Source organism: Myripristis murdjan, chromosome 18 (assembly GCF_902150065.1).
Source record: "Myripristis murdjan chromosome 18, fMyrMur1.1, whole genome shotgun sequence".
Taxonomy (NCBI): Eukaryota; Metazoa; Chordata; class Actinopteri; order Holocentriformes; family Holocentridae; genus Myripristis; species Myripristis murdjan.
This window is the reverse complement of record NC_043997.1, coordinates 14,843,726-14,865,550: the sequence shown is the minus strand read 5'-3', so window position 1 is coordinate 14,865,550 and position 21,825 is coordinate 14,843,726. Positions and strand designations below refer to the sequence as shown.

Below are 21,825 nucleotides of genomic sequence, written 5' to 3'. Positions count from 1 at the left end.
AACAGATTTATCCTGTAGCAAATCCTGTAGCAAGTGAAACTGCATTGGATGCAAGTGGGATTATCTCATCCCGTGGTCCGATTTTAATACTGAATATGAGACTAAATCACTTGTAAAAAGGGACATAGCAGTGATTCTGAATGTGTATAATATCTACAAACGATGTAAACTTAACATTTCTTGTATTTACATTGTACATGTAGACTTGTATTACTCTGAATTGTCAATAAAGATTGACAGTCAAAAAAAAAAAAAAAGAATATGAGACTAAATGACTTGTTAAGATGGAGATTGCAGTATTGGAAAATGATCATAAGACCTCATGTCACAGGATGGGGTTCTCAGAGAAAGTCAGATCTATCAACGTAACAAAATACTACTACTACTACTACTACTACTACTACTACTACTAATAATAATAATCATACTAATCCATTTTATTTAAAGGCGCCTTTGGTTGCATGATTTCAGACGTGGAATTTTGAACAATTTGATTCTTGAATTGGTGTTTATATTGCAAAGTAATTGTGTAGAAACAAATCACCATTTATACTTTGTACACAGTACATTAGTCAGTAAGCCAGCGAATATAACCACATGAAGAGATATTAAAAGAGTGTAACGTAGCGTGCAGTTTTACACATTTCAATTTACTGGACTGGAGAACTTGAACTTGACTGCAAATTGACTGTCAGCTTTCAAACCATTTCACTCTCTATATGTATGAGTAAGTAAGTAAGTAAATAAGTAAAGCATTAGTTACAGGTGTAAACACTGTAATGCTGGTATAAATACTCTTTCACTACTTCAGAAAGCAACAGGAGGCAGGACTCACCAACACAGGGGTTTGGATGAGTGGGTGTGGCTCGATGCCAAGGTCTGTCGAAGTAGAAGTCCTCACACACATCACAATCTGGACCCGCCGTGTGATGCTCACACACACACACAGCCCGACCCGTGTCATCACGACGACACCTGGAGGCGTGTCCGTTACATTTACACCTGCCTCCCACCTGGAGGTCAGACAGGGCCAGGGGAGGGCGGAGAGGAGAGGCGGAGATAAAAGGAGAAGGAGGAGCCAGCTGCAGGTTCCTGGAGGTTTGTTTTGCATTAGGATTATTGTTCCTTCTCCGCCTCAGTTCCCGCCCTTTATTGCTCCTGCTCCGCCCCTCAACCGTCCAATTACAGCCTCCGTCTGGGCAAGGCTGCCAGTGGTGGTGTTCCTTCTTGTGGCTATGCCCTTTGCCTTTCCCACGTTTCTTTGAGGAAGTGAGTGTGTCCCTGTTCGAACTGTCCGCCACCTCCTTCCCTGTCACATTGTGACCATCCTCTCTGTGACCTGAGCCTTTATAACGAGCCTTCCTCCCAAGTTTGTCCGTTTTCTCCCCTTTGCTCCCCATTCTTATCTCTGTGTTTTTTGTCTCCCTATCAAAAAAGATGAGTGCATTATCGATATTCGTCTTGTGCACCTGATCTCCAGTGCCTCCCTTGTGGCCTGCTCTCCACCTCAGAACCCCAGCGCCACCATCTGCTCCCAAACCATCAGCCCAACTGGCATCTTCCCTCTCCTCAGAGCTGCCCGCCCTGGCCTGTTTTGACACCTGGTGGAACACAACGCGGATATCCGTAGCTGTCACCCAGTCCTGGAGGGTGGGGCTGTAGTCGAAGTCAGGGGAGGATGGTCGTCCATCCAGGGTCGAGAACGCCAGCACCATGCCGCCCCGCTGCCTTTGCAGGGGCCGAGGATCCGAGCAAAGCGGCTCCGTCTCCTGGTGCCGTGTTTGGGCTACCGTCTGCGATGGCAGGCCAAAGTTCCTGGGGCAGTCGCTGGAGTAGTGCTGCATGGGCCTCCAGGTGCGCCCGTGGTCCATAGACTTCAGGATGGAGATGGAAATTGGATCTGAGGGCTCCCCCTGGTGGCAGAACTGCAAACTTATATAGGTGACCTCAAAGCGTCTGCCCAGGGGAAGGGTGAGGACCCAGTCCCCGACATCAGGGCCTCCACTTTGAGCCATCCAGCAGGTGAGGTTGTGGGGGTTGTGGAGGTCCGTCAAGGTGGTGATGTTCGCGTCATGATCAGATCCTTGGAGGGAATGGCCAGCGCTGACCGGGACCCCGTAGGCGGCGTTGATGAACTCCGACAGGCAGTGACGTGGACGGCCATCCAGGTGGTAGCAGGGGTCGTGAGGCGAAGTCCAGCTCAGTGGGGAGTGAGAGAGGGCAGGGGAGTGGAGGGACGGAGGAAGGAGAGGGAGGAACAGAAGGAAAATAGGGAGGAAAGAGGTGGAGTGGGGAGGGGAAAAGGGCAGGACCATCATGTCATCGAGCCTGTGGTAGAAAAAGGTGGTTTTAAGAGAAAGCCATGGGAGTTAGATCATAAAAAGAAAAAAAAAAACTGATGGATTTATATGACTTGCATTTTAAAACAAAGAGGGAATTCTAAGATAGACCACCTGTGCCTTTATTGAAAACACACTATACCAGGTTACTGCATCAATTCATCGGGGTCTTTTTTGTATTAGGTAGATACCAGTAAAGATCTCATCACATAACAATGTAATCTCCAAGTCTTGCCTGCAGTGTTCGCCACTGGCCTGAACCTGCGACCTTGACAGCCTTTAAGAACATATTTATCTTAGAACTCCTTTAACCCAAAAAGGATGGATGAGTGTGGATGAAGAAGGGGCGCAAACCCAGCGGGTCTGTCTGGAATGACGAAAAACATGCCCGACAGCTGGGGCTAAACCAAGAGCTGGACCACATCCATCACATTTATGGTCCTCCTTTTCAAATCACTTTACCGTTGGTCAGCGCATGCAGGGGAAAGCGAGGGACCTGAGAGCGAGCGAGTGTGAAGTGCAATCAAGCAGAAGACGGGTGAAAGGGAAAGAGTAAGAAACGGAGAGAGAGAGAGGAGGGCGGGGATGGGAAGGAGAAGAGCTGGAGATTAGAGTTGAGCACGGTAGGGAAGATTTATAGAGAGAAGTGTGTGTTCGGCTTGAGCCCGTACCCGGACACTTCCGTGGTCAAGACAAACACTGACTTGTGTACGTCTATAGTGTGAACAAATCCCTTCCCTTCGCTTATACGACGGGTGATGAGCGTAATTTATTCCTCTGTCGAGATTTGATACCCGAGAGGGTTAGTTAATCTCTGCCTGCAGACAAAGCGAACAATACATCTACTTTCTCTGACACCATGATGTACAGCAGAGATTTTTTTTTTTACGACTCACCCAACCCAGAAAAAGCCAATTCCCACCAAGCATTTCTCCTTCTTGTTTTTTTTTTTTTTTAGTAAAGACGCATACTGTTAGTGTTGAGTTCCTAGAAATTTCACATTGTTGTGTTCCGTCTTCCTTCAAGAAAATATCATTATTTTCTCATCAATAAATGTCTTTCTCGCTCTTTCACAACTTTTCCTCGGCTCTTCCCTCTCTCCACCCATCTATCACCTGCCCCCTTCATTCTGTTCTGGGAATATTCTTAACTGCTGCTAGATTGATGATGTCCTAACAAGCGTTTGACACTGACAGCAAAGTCAGCAGGGCTGCATAAACCAACCCCGTAGGAGAGGATGGGGCCGAGAGCCTCTCTGGCCTAGTCATCTCGCTCAATTAGACCAACGACCGAAATATGAGGCTTCCCTTTGGGACCGCGCCGCTCCGAGGGGCTTGCAGGGGAGGCCATGATACTCCCCCGACTGCCTGGAACAGACTTCTCCCCTCTCGACCTCCAAAATGAAGGACGGGACGCTAAAAAGTGGACGAGTCAAATCTGATTCAGCACAAAACGGGGCATCAGGCATATCCGGTGACTTTGTTTCGGGGCGTTGCTACTGGAAACGCCATGCTTTACAGTTACAGTGATGAGCGGTCTGACTGTGACCCTTGTGCCACCATGCCACATTCCAGGGGTCCAGCGCGCCTCCGCGGGGCATTCCAGACGTGTCGCGACATGCCCCGCGGGAACCTGAACGCACTGCTAAAAAGCAAGCCTTATTAATTGATCAGTTGATTAATTAGGTCTCCGGTTCCACATGGTGTCAGTGTCAAGGGGAAGGAAGGATGGGATATCCAGCTCCATGGGGGAAGGGGGTCATAAAAAGACGGGTGACGGTTGCTGGGGAATCCAACAAAGTGCATCATGTGGTCATGCAATGTGGAGAGCACTTAACTCAAGAATTCATTCTGGATGAGGCATGATGAGTGGGGTGGGGTTTGGGGGATAGGTTTGAGGTTAGGGTGGGACGGGTACGGGGTCGGTGGTAGGACAAGGAAACGGGGGCTGTTTACCATTCCCATGGCACTTGTCTTTGTCACATTACATGGCTAATTAAACATCGCCCCATTACAGCTACTTTGATAAATGGATGCTCTTAGAGAGAGGTCTCTGAGGTTTTTAGGCCCCCCCTTAGGCCAAATCCAGATTCTCACTCCGAAACCAGATCATCTGTCTGGCACCACCACCGTAACCCACCGGATACAGTTTCAACGGTTTTTCTCTGCCGCTTTCCATAAATTAACAGGGCTGGCGCGTCGGAAGAACACGTCAAGGATGAGTGGCATTCCCTGCTAATGTGCCGTTTGATGAGAACAACATGCAGCAACTGCACATGGGAATTTTACATAAATGTTTCTGTTGGTGTTTATCAACTGCAAATAGCATGATGTGTCCTGGTGGCTCAGTTGGCTAAGATGCATAAAATGTAACTGCAACGTCCTGTGTTATATCCGGCCCTGGAGCGCTGTTTCATGTCGTGCCTCTATCTCTCTCTCCCTCTTTCCAAATCTTTCCCATCTCCCTCCACTGTGAACTATAAAATAAAGGATGCCAAAATTATCCGACACCACAAATATAAAATAATACAAAGCAAATACCACAAATAGACATTAGATTTTACAGAAGAACATTTGGAATAACTTTGCGGTAACGTCTGTCCTGTCCCTCAAAAAAGCTTATACAACCAAATAGTGCTATGATGAGATCAACAACATCTCCAGCGGGTGATCTTTAGAAGCAGCTATGCTTGGCTGGCAAGGGGCTGGAAAAATACTTGCTGACAACCTGGGGCATGTTTACAGCTTAGTCGAATACAGAGGAGCGAGGGGACCGCTGCTCTCGTTCATGCTAGAAACACAACTAACACGTGTGGTCCGTGTTTACTCTCTAATTTAATTCCCCTTACTGTTGTTCATTATGCTGGGATGCAAAAGGAGCCACGGTGTTAAACAATCATGAGCATGAACAGTGAGATTTTTATGGTTTGGTGCAAAAGGAAACTATAAAATCTGCTGCAAAAAAAACTGTTTAAGAGAATCAGAGGGGCATATAAATGTAGACAGTGGGAAAATAGAAATAATGGTCTGTAAAGGAAAGGACAAGAGAAAGCACGATGGTGATATGATAAGGAATAGAAAGAATCTGCTTTGGAGAGAAAAAGCAAACAGAAAGCAAAAATACAAGAGTAAGATGGTGATATAGACTGAGGCCATAGCAGCAATACTGAAACTCATCAATGATTCCTGTTTTAAGCGGATTTAAACTGGTACAAAATCATTGTGCTGCCCTGTATATTAGATTAAGGCTACGGCCATAAAAGCAGGGAAACCTACAGACGGGTGTTGGAGAAGACGTCTTACTACCTGCAGCTCCTGGTGCCCTGTTTCACACTGTAGCTCTGGGCCTGTCTGGGGGTTTTTGAGCTGTTATGGTGAGCAGATGAGCTGGATTTGGCCTGTCTCACACTTTTTAACATTCCTCGTCATGGCCAGCGAGTACGTCCAGCCACTAGCAGAGCAAGGATCCCACCAGGACAGCATGCAAGATGGAGGCTACTTCAAAAAAGTCCTGTGCCAAATTAAGGTCACTCTTCAAGAGTATGATAAATTTCAAAAGAATATTTTTTTGGCCTGTGCAAACAAACGTGACACTTGGACATTTTAATGAGGTATTCGTGCTCAGCTCTTTTTACACCAGGCCCACAGCCACTGGGATTATTTCCCAGGGTTCTACACTGCAGCCCTGTTCCAAGACATGGAGACACGTATTGGGCTTTAAATAAATCCGATCAATTATATAAGCTCACTCTATAGCTTACACGTTTGAAGCTGAACCGAGGCACCTGTTGGAGCATGTTACAACAGTGACACCTTTGTTAATTTGCAATTGTCCTCAGCCAGTCAGAAATACAACACTAGACCCTGGGTGAGAAGAGAAAGGCTACGTATGCGCTCTGTATTCCCAAACTGCATTCCTGCCTGTCCAGTTGAAGTGTGTTATTCCACACGGAGCAGATTCCAGGAGCTCCGTTTTAGGTGTAATAATCTAATTTTAGTGGGGCAGCTAGGGTGGTGGGACCCACAGACAGCACAAAATGGATTATCACTGCTTGTATCTTTAGCCAAAGGCCTCTGTCCTGCAGGTTTGCACCTCCAACAAACTGCCAATCAGCCGCCATGTGGATCCCAGGGGCCAAAACCCCCAGAATCAGTGCAGCACATGGAGGTGGGCGCCTCTGTCTCTGCATGGCCCCACGGGCCCTGCTTATTTCACTTTGAATAAGAAAACATATGTCCTTGATATTTAAAGGCAAGTTTTCTCTCAATCCGCCCCCCTCCATCTTTTCTCTTCCCACGCCAGTTCACAGTCTCTCCTACAAGTTGGCAAGGCACTTTCCATGGAGGCTTCGCTTCAAATGTTGATATTCAAAAGCAGATGGAAATGAAATCATTGTGATTTCATGCTGCAGTCATGTCAGTGACAACCGGGCGTGATGAAAATAAAAGCGTGGTCTCTGTTTGTAATTGTCTGACAATTAAATCCACACGGTGTCACACCTCGGGCAAATAATTACGAGCAGGCGGTAAACGAAAAATAATTAGTGCGTTGCCTTGGCTACGGCCTGCGCTCGTTTTGCGCACAAGAATAATTGAAGACAACACCTAACCTTTGTCAGAATATGATTAAATGGTTGCACTAAAATAATACGCATAACAGCCAATGTCAATATATTTTTTCCTGGTAAGTGAAAGCGCACGAAAGGCCTCAACTGTTGACACTAAGCGGAATCCCACTGATCTGGAAATTTAGGCCGAGCCGTGCTAAAGTGCGCAATATGCATATCACATATGTGCAAGAAGTCAATGCACATATAACTAAACATGAACATGCGACTGAAATGGAGGTTACTTCAAACAAAAACCAAGTGCAGGCAAAAGGTGAACGCAAACAGCCTGTAGTGAGACCGAAGTTGCCTCAAATTGACCCAGGAGAAATGATTCACCTTGGATGCTTCATTAACCATAATGATTATCATATTTGGTGTGATTATTTTGGCAAGAGTTAACAGTTACAGCCCGAGCCTAATTACAGAGCTAATTGCACGTGGTTTGCAGTAATTAGGCTGCGGCCAATTACGCAGCAACGAACAATAATATTTACAATGTTATCACTATTTTGATCAACCAATTTATTATAGGCGTTCACAGCTATTATTTGCTATTTTTTCTTTACCCCTCGATAATAAGTCTTACCCAGCCGTGACCATCTGATCGCGGGTTTGGCCTTTTTACAGGATAGAAAAGCTCAAATATAAGTTATGTTAAATAGCAGTGCATGTTATTTTTCGTTGTTCACCGTTTTTTATTTTATTTGATCCATGAGAGTACAATAACAGGTATCAAACAGTTCTGTGCCTACATGATATCATTATATTATACAGGCCTATAAGACAATATAATACTGCCGCCTCTGCAGCATCTGTAATTTGTGAAATAAGGTGTTATTGTTACTAAAGGAAATTACAGGAAAAATCAGGCCTCGTTTTCAAACTTAAAGGTCTACAAGGCTGAAATTTTCTTTTGTCCACATGAGTTACAAAACACAGCCACGGCTGGGTTATAATGCATTATTCTGTTTGATTAAATAATTTATTGACTGTTTATAACGGCTCTGTTGAGCCTACGGGTTAATCTTGCGTAAATAATCCTAAACTGTAGCTGTCTCCAGTATCATTTTCCAACAAAACCCCCATAACTCGCTTGTATTGACTAAATTTATGGTGAGAGATAAACAATCACTGATGTCTGTGGAGATATTATTTTGACAGTTTGATGAATGATAAGACAGGTCAGCACACGCCCGGCGCAAGAGGAACACATTAGTCCAGAATGCTCCTATTTTAAATTATTATTAGGAAGACGTCTTTTTTAAAATACGGCCTCCAAATAGATCCGTGGCAATTTTTTCTAGATTTTTTCCTCTTCATATGATGACAAAAACACAAGATCATATTTAGACTTGGCCTTGCTGTACCCTGTTGCTGCGCCTACATGTTACAGGTTATTTCGCGTCTCCTTCCGCAACTCCAATCGATGAAGTCCATTCCCTCTAAAGATTACAAACTAAGCAAGGTGCATTTAATGAAACATGCAATACATAAGTAGAGCTCACCATGTGCCTCCAAATGATTCCCCGTCGCCTTGCTTGTGCTCATGCGGTCCCTCTTGATCAATGAGCGGAGCGCAGCAAGTGTCCGGACATCAGGCTGCCTGCAGTGCGCACGGAGAGGCGAAGAGGCAGAACCTACCGAGAGGGGGCAACAGAATGGGTACTGCCGGGGGGAGGGAAACTAACGGGATCTTTTGGAAGCTCTCAAATGGTGTGTGTGTGTGTATGTGTGTGTGTGTCTGCTTATAGCAACTTAACGGAGCCAACAGCAGCCTGGAGCCTGGCCCATCCTAAACGCACAGTGCGCCTCTGCCAACTGGCCCGTGCACTGCAAAAAAAATATCCATCATGATCATCATCACGACATCCACTAAATCATTTAACCCGGAATCGAGTTTTAATTGTTAAAATTTTCACATTGGCTGGTAATTTCTTTCCAGTTTCTTATATACAACACTTATTTATGACAGTCAAAAGCTGATTCAGTGACACGTAAATTAGATGTCCAGTTAGAATTAGGGTTAAATTGTTTATTTGCTGCATCTCTACAGTATACATTGTAGCCACTTAGTAGTTGAGGATCAGCTTTTCTCTAACATAACAAAGTGTGACTTTTTTTTTTTTTTTTTGTTTAAGAGACAAAGGAAAAATAAGGTAGTTCACCAGAAAAAAAAAATACAAAGAAGATTTCTTTTCCCTTTGGCAGTTTAGCTGCACTTTTAAAGAAACACAGGATTTTCAGGCTCAATTCAGCATTTCATGGCTTGTTAAGATGGATAGTTTTTGCACTGTGCAGATCCTCCACTTCAAGTTTATTACCACTGGCGGACAATTTGAGAATGCAGGGGAAAGCCAGTTGTGGTAGTCTTATCTTGTACTGTCCAGGCAAAAAAAACTTTCACCCACTGGTTTGTTCAAAATTATCCCTCAGTGGAATAGGAAAAATAGTTGAAGTTAATTGAGTGGAGTGGATTGTTCTCAGATGTGCACAAGCAACAGGAACAAAAACTGATACAGATGGAAAACATGGAATAAAAAAAGAGAATTAAGGAGGGGGGAGATGGAGGGAAGACGGTCGATTGGAGAGGAGGAAACTTTCCCAGAGAAAGCCATAAAACTGATTGATGACTTCCCTCGAGGAATGTTTCCCCAGGTGTGCTCTGTGTGTGTGTGTGTGTGTGTGTATGAGTGTGTCTGTCAAGTAGTTACAGTGCGGTTTAGAAATGCTATCCTTGGAAGCAGGACAAGTGCAATAAAGCAAATTGAGGGGAGAAATAGCACGTTTGTGCGTCAATATTACAGTTTGGCAGTAGGAATACAAATGCACAAGAGACTTCAGTGAGCCTTGAGGGAGGTGTGAGTAAATTGTCCCAGTTTAATGAACGATCTAAATAACTCAAGTGCCATATTGATAGGAGAAACCATCTTTGAAAATTATACCTAAACATGTTAAACTGCTGAATAAAACACTTGGCGGCCCTAATAGGCAGCATGCCCTGCCAAAGTTCACACCCTGCAGCAAGTTGTGTGCTAAATATTTCAAGTCATAATAAACAAAATACCTTACAGCTGTAATTATAAGGGTCAACATCAAACCATCATGACAGAAGTGGAGCAGATTTCACAATACCTACATCGATGTCTCAGCTAAAGATTATACATTATATTATATTGACACTTTAAGTGCTACAGTATGGCACTGGATGAACAATCAGATGAGTGTGAAGACAACAGAAGTACATTTATTTGTATCCAAGCCTGCAGTTTCTCTATTACTGGTGTCCTGCTGCAGCCACAAATAGAAAAAAAATGTGTGTTGATGTTACCTCTTCATAGGCTGGGTGGAGACAGACCCAGGGCCTAGACAAGAAATAAAAGAAATTTTACTGAAGCCACAAGGTGATGAAAGCAAATGAAAACCCTACGAGAGAGCAGTCGTACCGTCTTCTTGTTACAGTGCTTGCAGTCAGTCTGTTGCAGTTTTGTTGTGTGTTTTTACAGCCTGTCAACACAGCAGCATCTTGTGAAATTAAAAAAAGCAAGGATAATAATAAGTAGACATCGCTGCTGGCCTTACCATGCTAGAAACCATCAGTTTCAACACTTGGGCATATCAAGGATCAGAGGCTGTAAGGAGATCCACTATTAACTTCATACTGTATCTCACATGTCCGCTCAGTTCCTGGGATCGTCTCCCCTCATCTCCTCAGCACATCTTCAAGGAGATCAGTTTCCCCCTCTGACCTTCTCCAGTGTATATAGAGGAGGTACGGAGGGAAGATGTGAGGAAATGACAGAAAGCCCTCTGACATGCTGTCCCGGGACATACCTGGGCTCTGTGAACAGATTTCTCTTTAAGACTTTGACCTCACCTGCCTGCTGGACACTAGGCCAAATTCCCCAGAAGAAAAGCTTGCTGCTGTGTTGGTGTCATGTCCCGAAAAACACACGAAATGGCACAAGTTTGTCTTGAAGGAATTATGTCCTTGATAGCCATGACGACATGGGGATTTTTTTTTGGAAAAGTTTGAATTGCGTCATTGTAACGCAACATCAAGATGTCCGAAGCAAAATTGGACTTTGCCTTTGCTCTTTTTGCCAGACATGTTGTGTAACCAAAACACAGAGTGGAAAACATTTGATGCCATGAATTATAAATGCAATGTTTTCCCAGTTTTACTCACTTTATCTCTGGCAGGACTGTTGACAGGTGCTGGGCGGGGACGGGACTGGACAAAAACCTACAGATAGCCTAAAAGTTAACCCAGGTGCATTAAAGGCCAGATGACGAAAAGATCATTGTGGATGTCAGGAGTGACTTACCTTCTCCTTCTTATGCCGTAATGACACTTTGTCCACAAATGTGACCATGTAGAAGACAAGGTAGTTCTAGTGAGTCGGGTTCGGAGGACCAGAGGACCCTCCAACTTGAACCAGGCGGGTCAGGCCTTTGTCATTCTGGTAGGGACATCTAGGGGAATGAATAAATCACATAAACATCTAATCTGAAATATGACAGCAAAGAGTAACCAGTTGTTTGGACATAGCCTGCATAAGGCTGTAATCAAATTCTTCAAGGATTTTATTGCAAAATTAAATTAACTGAAAAATTGAGCAATAGAAAACAAAGTTAATTTTACTTATTTAAAGTCAACTATAAAGCTATCTGGGTTGCTAAAACAAAAAAATTGACATAGATCACAAAAGACAATCTTGAAGTAATAAGGTAATTTATAAGGGAAAAGCAGCCTTTTGGAGCAGTACTTTGCCCAGGGTGCATGCATCATTTATTTACCGACACGCACATCATTATGCAAGTCAAAGAAAAAAATTGGCTGAGATCTTCATCTGCAAAATACCGGATGAAACTAAGGAGCTACTCAAGTGCAGTTAAGAAACCAGAAGGCTGCAGTGCATCATTTCACCTATGGTCACAATCATAATCACGGCTAATTTTGAGTGATAACATCCATTTGGTGGTGTGGTATCAGTCGAATCGGGTGCTAAGTTGCATTTTGCTGACCCCGTGTTAGTTTCTTGAGGACAAATCATGTAATCAGTTTAAACAGTTTATAGTTTTGATTGATTGGTGATAGGAATAGGTGGTAACACCCTTCTCACCTACTAGAAGGTGCTGTAGGGACCTACTAACCCATTCTCTGTCGGGGTGATTACCCTTCATTTGAATGTGTTTAGATGACAAAATTTGGAGGCATACCCTTGAACAATGAGGCTCCATAGGGCCAGGCTGTTTGGGTTGGAGGAAGAAGTTGTCCAGCAGTCCTGTAGGGCCAGGACCAAAGCCGGATTCCCTTCGTCAAGGATGCAGACTTCGACATATACAGGTCTCTGGAGGAAGTTCACGACCGGGTGGTGCTCTTCAGCATGGTACAACTGATACTTCCAGTCTGCAACAGGTTAATAGTCCCACACTTGCCAGATTTAACCTGAAAGTTCTTGGAAAATCAGTCAACAAAACAGAAGCTGCTCAAACATCTCATCAATAAAAATAAAGCAGCAGGACCTATAACAACCTTGATTAAAACAGTATGACGGCTTGCCTCTGGTCAGTCGAAGTTCAACATTCAGTGGACTTTGAGCTTTGGCAGGAAGTGGTGGTGGTCTATCAACAAATTACATCCATCCAAGAGAGAAATGTTCATGGAAATAGATTTTATTCAGTTGACTAAGTTTCAGGTTTAATTTGAGAAATCTTAAAATGTTACACTTCCTTTACACGTAATTCTGCAGTGAGAAATCAGCCCAAGGTCTAAAGTTGTTGTCATTTTCTGGATTTTTAAGAACGAATGTTGACTTATATTTCATTCTTAAGTATTTAAAATCTTACATTTAATATGAAGAAGCTTGCGGATTCTGTACATTTTATATGAAAGACAACAGCTTAAAATATTTTCTGTATTTTGTACATGACTTCCCATAAAAATAGGACCATCCATCAAAGCAGCAGCTGATATCTGAAGTTCCACACAACAATTTTTCATCTTCTCTAACTGAACGTCTCTGAGCAATTTTGGCGACCACTTCAACCACAATGAGGAGACAGAGGATAAACTGAGAATTTACTGTCTGTCTTGCTGTCTCATTGTACGACTAGTGGACTAAAACCAGAAAATCAGACGAGGATCTCTCCTGGAGACATAAAAACTAGCATAGGGAAAGCAATTACACTTGATTGCAGACCGGCCAATCAGATTTCTTGTAGTGAATTGATATGTGTGGCACAGATCAGCTGGGTCATGACAGAGCAACATATTTGTTCATGCAGGACTGATAAGAAAATTAAATATACATTAATCAATATTCATAATGGATTACTGGCAATTTTATGAAAAAAAGTTAAACATACAGCCAAGCAACATTTTTGTAAATAATACATAAAAATTACTTACTTACCAGAGATTTTTGACTGAGGATTTTACATCTTTTTTTTTTTTTTTTTTACATCTTCTCTCATTACATCTGGGATCTTTTTGTCTCTTGATTATTGGCTATGGATCTGTACTTTTAAATATTTCAGTATCCTGGGTGGAATAGCACAGTTATTTCAAATAATGGAACATAATTAACTTGGCATAAATTGGACACTTTATCAGCATTTGCAGGACAACCACAGAAAATTACTGCAAGTGGTGCATGTCAAACAACATTTAACATATATTATATTTTCAAATGAATATCCACAAACACTTGAACACCGTATTTATTAGACTTGGTTACTTTGTTAGAGCTCCTTGATGTTCCCGGTGTTGGGATTTCTCCAGGGGAGAAACACAAACGGGCCCATAGTGGTCTTCTTATGTAACTCTGGAATCAGAGAAAATATAAATTAAATTTGTATTCAGTTGATTGTGACTTTCTCATCTGAAGCTTGTGAATCATACCCTGCGTTCCAAATCGCATACTTATACTTTTTACTTTTAGTATGTACTGCAGCTGCCCTTACAAAGTATGTAGTTTAGTATGTATTGGGACATACTAATTCTTTTTTTCCCTACTAAATAGTATGGTAGTATGGGTATTGGAACGCAGGGATAGCCTCTATTCCAGGATATTGAGTAAACAATAAACGCCATATAACAGATGTAATACCGTTTGTCCTGTACTTGGTTTTGCTCCAGAGTGCCCTCTTGTGTCTGGACTGGTGAACAGCCGGCTTGGCCCTGCCGGTGTGACCCCTGACTTCATCCCTGCCACAGCTCTCACAGACACCGTCATTACCATCCACTGACCTCCATCTGAAGGAAATATATGTATATGTGTATATTTTGCATATTTTGTCATGTCTTCACATCTCATATTTACTTCTGAAGACAGTTTTTTGAGCATCTTTTCATTATTCAAGCGCTGAGAAAAGAGAGAAAAGGAATAGCTGAATTGTAATAAATTGTAATTTGGTATGTACCACTGAGGGCTTTCATTTTCCAGTATTACCTAGCGGAAGATGTATTAAAATATGAACACTTGGCATTGATACTGACCTCCCACTGATAAAAGAACATGCCTTTTTCATAAGGTCCTTCTCTGAAATGGGCACTGCTTCCAGGTGACATGTTACATAGACCTACAGTGGATGATACAACGCATGCTGAGCTAATACCTATCCATCTCACTGTGCAGATCATGTGTCGTTTCTCTGTATCCTAAAGACAAAGATTAATGTGGAGCGGGTGCTGACGGTGTGCCTGTGGTCCTGGAGGAAGAGGAAGGGTTCCAGTTGGATCTGGAGGAGTTTGTCTTGGACTCGGGGCAGGAAACAGGAGCTGGAGCCGGTCAGCAGGGAGTCGATAAAACACCTGAGAGGTACAGGCACATCCTTACTGCAGCGATCAGATTTATTTTCCAGCATGCAGTAGATCTGAATTTATTTCACTGTATTTCATAATTTTAAATGGATACCGAAGCTGGGCTCACCCCTGGTGGTCTATGAAAGAGTATCTTGGGTAAGAATCCACATCAGGGGTGAGAGTCGCAGTACATGTATGCACATAAAGAATAAGAGGAAGGTGATTGGCTGCATCTACAGAGGCCTCAATGTTGACCATGTCACCCAGGAAGTAAACTGAGGATTTTCTCTCGTCACTCCAGTCATCTGGGAAGAAACAAGACACAGCAACAAGATTTCTAAAAAATATTCCTAAACCCAACCATTTTGCAGAAATTTCTTAAGATTCACCATCTAATTCTAATTCTAATTTTGTCACTTATTATTTTCCATTAAAAGTGAGCATAGTTTGTTGATTTTTTTAAAGATCATTTTTTGGCATTTCTGCTTTATTTGACAGTCATAGTAGAGAGAGACAGGGGAGATAGGGAGATGATGGCCCAACTTCAGATTTAAACCCAGGACACTGCCAAAAAGTGATACACACTCTTATCCAGTGAGCTACCCGGGCAGCCCTAATTCATTTTAATGCTATGAACTGTTTTGCTGGGATCACTTTTACACATGGTGGCTATCCCATTTTAGAGCAAGCACCCTGACTGAACCCGACCCACCTGTCATGAGCCTGAGGTGGAAGTCCAGGTGGAGAAGAGCCGACTGGGCCGAGATCAGGGGAGTCCAGGTCGGCCTCAGGGCCCCGCTGCTCACTCTGTACCTCCTGCAGTGCAGAATCACTTACACACTCTATTACAGCAACTACACAATACAAGAACTAGCAAATGATCAAAAGACATAGCATATAAATGTAAATTAACTGATGTAAAATTTAATGAAAATATATTTTTTTCACTGTATAAATGTACCATGCCATGAATACACTTGCTTGCCCATTATGTTTTGCTGGCAATTTCATATGGAGAGGAATGAATAAGGTATGCATAATATATGTGGCATTTTGCAAAAGGTGCAAAAGGTGTTAAATGCTGTTTTTAATATTTTGCTCCACCCACAGAAGAACAGAAAATAGCTACTCAGTAATGTAAAACCCCAAGGTGCTGATAGATAGAACAGACTATTATAGTGTAAGAGTGTAAAAAACAGGTTATCCTCTGCATATTCAAACTATTTGCAACATTACCTGAATATATTTAACATTACAGATGATTATTTCTACATATTTGCACCTTCTGTATTCACACTGAACAGGAATGGCAACTCCCGCTTCAGGTAAAAGTGGTGGTGTGTACAGCAGTACGTTGTTGTACAGCACAGTCGTCTCTGTCGCCTGTAAGAAAACACAAAGCATTGTCAAAATGGAAACACTAGGTGGCGGCATTAAGCAGTGAAAGCCCATCTTCTTTACACTGCAAAAAATGTCCATCTTAACGAGTCAATTAGTCTCATATTCAGTGTTTAAATCTTGTTTTTCTTCCAACAAGTGAAAAAAATCAGCAAAATATGAGATAATACCACTTGTTTCCAATGCTAATCTATTTTTTCCCTGCACTTTTTGAATGAAATTTCTTTTTCTTGATATGTGTAGGTTGATCTGCCTTATTCCAACATATTTATACTTCCTAGAAAATTCTGGGAAATAAATTAAACTACATTGATTAAAAGTAGGATTATTTCATCCTGCTGGCAGATTTTTCTTAACACAAGGTTTAGGGCAGATTTGGGAGAAAACAGAGGAGATTACTTGCATTTCATTTAAACTTAATCACTCCACAGGTTGAATGACATCACACACTGATTATCAGGAGACTCACTGACCATTTGTTTGGCTCCACACTCGCTCACTGCTGCTCTGATGGTGAACTCCCCATTTCCAGAGAGTGTGGCCGTGCAGTGATCTTGTGAAACACTCGCTGGCCCAAGCCTCAAGTGTCTGGGCTCAACAGGCAATCTGTGGCCAAAGAAACGAGCTTTTATCACAACCTCAACGCTATCCCTGTGACATTTCACCACAACTGTCCTCTTATGTTCTCCGGCAGTGCGGTTTCCATTGGGATCGTCAAAGTGAGTGGGATGAGAGTTTGCTTCAAGGGCAGCCAAGTCAGAGAAAGACATGAAAAGAGGTTTGGATGCATAGGTGTAGCACTCAGTTGTCACTAACTTACATAACACATACAGTGGGAGCACTAAGAGTAAAGGAATATGAGCCATTGTGGTGATGCATTGAAAAGTAATTCCACCACCGTCACTGATTCCTGGACTTGGCTGTCAACTTTTAAAGACGGAAGGTGCCGAGTCAGCAGGTTTGCGAAGGTGGTTTTGGCTTGTGGAACACACCTGAGGCTAATCACCTCTGATGAATGACAAAATAATGACAAATTGATTTCCCTGCCTTGAAAGTCGATACCATTTTTCTTTTAAACATGCAGCAAAAAGGCAGAATAACCTACAGGTTTAAATAAAAGCATTTAATTCAATATGAAAAACTGTACATAATGCATTTCAGGATTGCAGGTTCACATGAAAATATCGATAAATGACATACTGAAAATACTGGATATTTATACCATACCATTATGAGTGTCTATAAAAGTAACAGCATCCACAAATAAGGTAACACTGGAGAGGTAAGTCATTTTCTTGTGCGCTCCATGACCGCCACGCCTCCACTTGTTGTAGCTACTTTGTGCTGATTCAGTTTCAATGGAAGGCATCAGACATGAATCAACTTGTTCAGCATCAGGAGTGCATAAACAGATGTGCCAGTTTATATAAGGCTGGCATCTATCATAGAAAAATATCAGAGCAAAGTTAGAGTTAAATTCTGTAGAAGCATCACTTTGCGCCATTACAACTCAATGTAATCTCTCCCGAAGGTCTCTGCTTCAATTTGGCACCAGGGATAGTGTTGAAAGTCACTGAAAAAGTTCATTTTAACTTTCCTATTGCAAAACAGTGTTCTTAGTGTAATCTATGTAATCTCCGTTGAATCAAGAGCTGTGATTTGGTTCCAGGAATACAGTTGAAAATATGTCACAGCACACAATTTCAACTCTCATCCTCATTTCTCATTGGTTTGCTGACAACCCAGCTAAATACTAAAACAGAGGTGTTTCCTTGTGGACAGCGTTTCGGCTGTGGAAATGTTCATAGCTCCCCGGCGTCATGCGTCTTCCCCTCTTCAGCGTCATCACTTGGTGCCTTCTCATCCTCGGCCGCTCCCTTAGTCCCCATGTCCCCTTTCCATACCTCGTTTAGACACTCTGAGGAAAAGGAGAAATCAACAAACACGGGCTGAGGAGCAGGTTTAAGCCGTGGTGTTCATTTTGTGCAGAAACTTAGACAAGTCCAGCTTTGATGCTGATTACGTTTGCAAGAACTCTCTGTTTACAATGCTTCACCTTTCCTACCTTTCTCTGATGTCTTGAGGACGTGGCGCTCACAGAGGAAGTCCTCCAGCCTCTGGTCCTGATGATGGAAGTACCAGTCCTCCACCACCTCCTCGTACTGCTCCAGCATCGTCTCACACTGCACACACAGGTGTTTCAAAGGAGCCTATGTCTTCATATGCATTATTACTACTCAGACCATCCTTTATACAACAAAACACCTGAGATGGGAGGTGACACTGACACACCTGCACTCACACACTCAGCCCTGTAACTTTGTAGATCGGGTGGCTGGTGAATGGTGCTGTCTAAAGGTCCAGCAGATTTATGATGCCATATCCTGAAGTCCTCTAAAAGTCACCATTTGTAAATATAACACACATATAGCTAACACATCCTGGTTAATACAGCAACAAACATGCACTCAGGTCTAGTTTTTTTTTATTATTTTATTCTCTTATTTTTACAAAAGTCATTATAGAGATGGTGTTGCAAATTCGCTTCTGCTACAAATACTATCATATTTGCATTGGTTAGCTGTTTTCAGTTTGTCTGTGTACATTGTGTTGGTCCTTATCAAATAAACCGTAAATAAATAGCTTATATAAATACAGAACTGTAGTTACCAATACACAGGATTTGATTATTTGCAGCCCTTTGAGTCATAACCAAGGTATGCATTAATACAGAAGCCCAAATAAACATGTGCTAACCCCTAAATGGTGACTTTTGCAGGACATCAGTCCCACCATAAATCTACAGCACCACTGTTCTGCTGCTGATACAAAAAGCAACTCTTGAATATTTGCTTTTTTGTAATTATGCAGCAAAATCATAAAATTGTAATCAGCATAACCAAAATAATTCCCTCTGATGTGGTCTTTAATCAAAATGATGACCTCTGCGGAGGAACCTCACATTATTTTTCAGTAGAAGACCTGTTCCTGGATTATTCCTAACAACCAACACCAGTACATATGTTGTAATCCAAACGTTCCTAGATAGAAATTTTACCCAGACACTTAACCTACACAACACAGACCTGTTTCTTCATGTCCGACACCTCTACAGAGGGCTCGTCCCACAGCTCGAATGGCAGGCCCAGCTCCACCTTAACGCCTTTGTCAACCAGGTTCTTCAGAGTGGTCATCGTCTGACTGGCACCCTGCAAGGCGCACAAACCAGCTGTCAACTTCTCTTCTCCTCTCAAAAATTTAAATAAAAAAAATGAGCATTTAACAGTAGAGGAGAGACTCTTTCATTTAGTTTCAGTTGCTTCATTATAACTTTAAAGAGTTGGTGGTAGAAGAAATAATTTTGTCTTCCAAAAGCTACATATTGCTCATTGAGAAAAACTACATCTCCCCATTTGGTAGAAAGTATAAGGGCACCAATCAGAACCAGCAGGCTACAAGCCCCGGGAACATTCAGTGTATGAGAGTTTAAAAGATGGAAATTGCAGACACTACAAAGGATCAGTTTCCAGGGTATTTTGCAAGTCTAATGAGCTAATAATTTATGTTTGCCATGTGTCTCTCAGGCCAGAGGGATGTTATCTGTGCCTTCAAGAGCTCTCACAACCTGGCTGTGCACAGAATAACTCACACAGGAGAGAAGCCACAGATACAGCAAGGAGGCATGAAATTTTGCCATACAAAAATGTCGTAGATAGACAGGCAGACAGAAATTTGACCATCTCAATGTAACTCGGCTAAAAAGCGACCAAGCTGATGTCCAGGTGGATACGAGCTGTGCGACTGACTGCGTTTACCTTGGCGTATCGGAGGCTGCCGGGCCGCTCTGCATGGACGTTATACTGCAGGATGCGTTCACATATGTTATCCACCGCCTCAGTCAGCCGTGTCTCCCTGAAACCACAACAAGAGGACAACCTCATTTTGTTTCCCAAAAATAAATAAGGGAAGACTTTATGTTTTAGCATTCTAAATAACTGCAATCTCAAGTACAATCTTCATTCTATATGGATAAAAGAGGCTATAGTTTAATACTCAGCTTTAGGACTACAAACTAAGATTTTTACTTTAAAAAATGAGTAGTATTTTCCCTGTCCACATTAAGTAGTAAAGAAAAAGAAAGCACACTTTTTGACTTTTCCCTTACTGAATGAGCACCAGACCCTAGTTACATTACATTACATTAAAAACCAGCCAAACAACTAAAACATCTATAGGAGTCTGACTTTTCCCAATTCGACAAAGTAGTTTTAACACTAGAACAGTGAGGTGCTTTGTGTTGCAAGTTGTTTTTATCTCATTATTTGTAGGGATGCACAATAAGATTGTCACGTATCGGCTGATATCGCCTTTAAAATGAAACAACATGGAAATTTCTGCCACTATAACACGCCGATATGTGAGATGGGTCAAATTTGCGCTGTAGTAGTGGCTGTTGTCAGGATCGTCTCAGGGAAAGCATCCAAACTTGTGTAAGTAGGATGAATATTACACTTTTGCTTAAAAGAAAATGTTACATAAACATAAATGACATGTTTTACATAACCTCAGTTGAAGTCGTCTTCCTATTTTGCCCAGTGAATGTGTACATCACAATAAGAATAGTCATAATAACATGCCAATTCCTCTGCAAAAGAGACTTGATGTCCTCTATTAAGTGAAAGAAATGTGTGTACATCAATATCGGCATCGGCACTCCGCCCAAAAGAATTGGCAAACACCGGCATATCATAAAAAACAAATATTGTGCACCCCTAATTATTTGTGATTATGGTGCTTAATGCAAGAGCTGTTGATCACAGGCTCTGCACAGTGCACTCACACCACACTGGGCCTCACATTGTGTTGCCTAGATATTTTCACTGTTTATTGTTGATTGTAGTTTCAGTGCTTTTAGCTTAGATGCTTGTTCATGTTTAGTGCTTTTAACTATCAAGGGATGAAGGGGTGAACTAACACCCAGGGGGGAGCTGTCCCATGAGCAGCTCCTCTCCACAGGGCAGCCTGAAGTGGGCTAGGGTTGGGGTTAGGGATTAGGTGTTAGGGGTTAGGATTATCTACCCAGCTGTGCAGAATGAAATCACACACACTGACTTACGAGGTGTTGTATTTGATCTTGCGCCTGCGCTTGCCGGTGTCCAGCACCTCTCCCAGCTCCAGCACCTCCTTGGACCGGCCGCTTTTCTCCAGCGCCGCCTGCAGCTCCACGGTCAGGAACTTACACACTGACACACACACACACACACACACACACACCACACAGATGAGACCTACACACACTACACACACCCTGACAGTCATCATGAGGTGTTTAACGCTGAAAAACACGCTGTCAGACACATAAACACACACCTGCATTACCTCACACACATCCCACTGCCAGGATAATGTCACATAAACAGTATAATATGTCTGATCTTACAGCCTATTAAGTTGGATAAACTGCGACAAAAGCTCCTACCTTCGCATTTATTTGGCAGTCTCTCGTCCTCGTCTGCTAAAGCGAACCTGCAGACCCCAAAGAAAGCCAAAACCAACAAGTTCATCGCAGCTGTTCTTCAGTAAAGCTGTAACTAAATATTTAATGTGGCCACATAGGCGTTTTTGGATGGCAGGAGGTTCTTCGCGCATGCGCGGCGCATCTCAAAAGGCGT

At 42.6% G+C, this 21,825-nt stretch overlaps 3 protein-coding genes and 1 long non-coding RNA gene across 8 annotated transcripts in view; 1 reads left to right on the top strand and 3 right to left on the bottom strand.

The window, feature by feature from the left end:
* Positions 1-13,444, bottom strand: part of ntn5 (netrin 5) — a 21,194-nt gene extending 7,750 nt beyond the window's left edge. Inside the window, exons 1-9 of one of the 2 annotated variants that reach the window (XM_030076758.1) lie at positions 13,365-13,383; positions 12,485-12,573; positions 12,169-12,358; positions 11,274-11,421; positions 11,135-11,191; positions 10,277-10,310; positions 8,709-8,778; positions 8,454-8,585; positions 836-2,328 (exon numbers count right to left, since the gene is read on the bottom strand). In XM_030076758.1, coding sequence (XP_029932618.1) covers positions 836-2,318 — 1,483 coding nt within the window. In that variant the 5' untranslated portion in view covers positions 2,319-2,328; positions 8,454-8,585; positions 8,709-8,778; ... (4 more) ...; positions 12,485-12,573; positions 13,365-13,383. Of the gene's footprint in view, positions 1-835; positions 2,329-8,453; positions 8,586-8,708; positions 8,779-10,276; positions 10,311-11,134; positions 11,192-11,273; positions 11,422-12,168; positions 12,359-12,484; positions 12,574-13,364 lie in introns of both variants that reach the window. The other variant, XM_030076757.1, reaches the window with a different exon arrangement.
* On the bottom strand, positions 13,394-17,122 carry LOC115376923 (zona pellucida sperm-binding protein 3-like). 4 transcript variants are annotated; one of them, XM_030076762.1, is made up of 9 exons: positions 16,974-17,122; positions 16,627-16,759; positions 16,038-16,138; positions 15,468-15,571; positions 14,883-15,060; positions 14,647-14,764; positions 14,450-14,532; positions 14,061-14,206; positions 13,394-13,775 (listed from the first exon to the last, which is right to left on the bottom strand). In XM_030076762.1, exons 1-9 carry the CDS (start codon positions 17,030-17,032, stop codon positions 13,693-13,695), a joined length of 1,005 nt encoding a protein of 334 aa, XP_029932622.1. In that variant the 5' UTR covers positions 17,033-17,122; the 3' UTR covers positions 13,394-13,692. The 4 variants fall into 4 exon arrangements, with proteins under 4 accessions (XP_029932622.1, XP_029932620.1, XP_029932619.1 ...); XM_030076760.1 differs by having other exon boundaries at positions 13,394-13,492; positions 13,689-13,775; positions 16,627-17,096; XM_030076759.1 differs by having other exon boundaries at positions 16,627-17,096.
* LOC115376925 (uncharacterized) lies at positions 16,651-19,423 on the top strand. Its single transcript, XR_003929872.1, has 3 exons — positions 16,651-16,872; positions 18,238-18,348; positions 19,269-19,423. It is a non-coding gene; the product is annotated as an uncharacterized LOC115376925 (long non-coding RNA).
* On the bottom strand, positions 17,249-21,825 carry cnpy4 (canopy FGF signaling regulator 4). The gene is made up of 6 exons (XM_030076764.1): positions 21,633-21,825; positions 21,270-21,396; positions 19,969-20,065; positions 19,240-19,362; positions 18,219-18,336; positions 17,249-18,071 (listed from the first exon to the last, which is right to left on the bottom strand). Exons 1-6 carry the CDS (start codon positions 21,715-21,717, stop codon positions 17,956-17,958), a joined length of 666 nt encoding a protein of 221 aa, XP_029932624.1. The 5' UTR covers positions 21,718-21,825; the 3' UTR covers positions 17,249-17,955.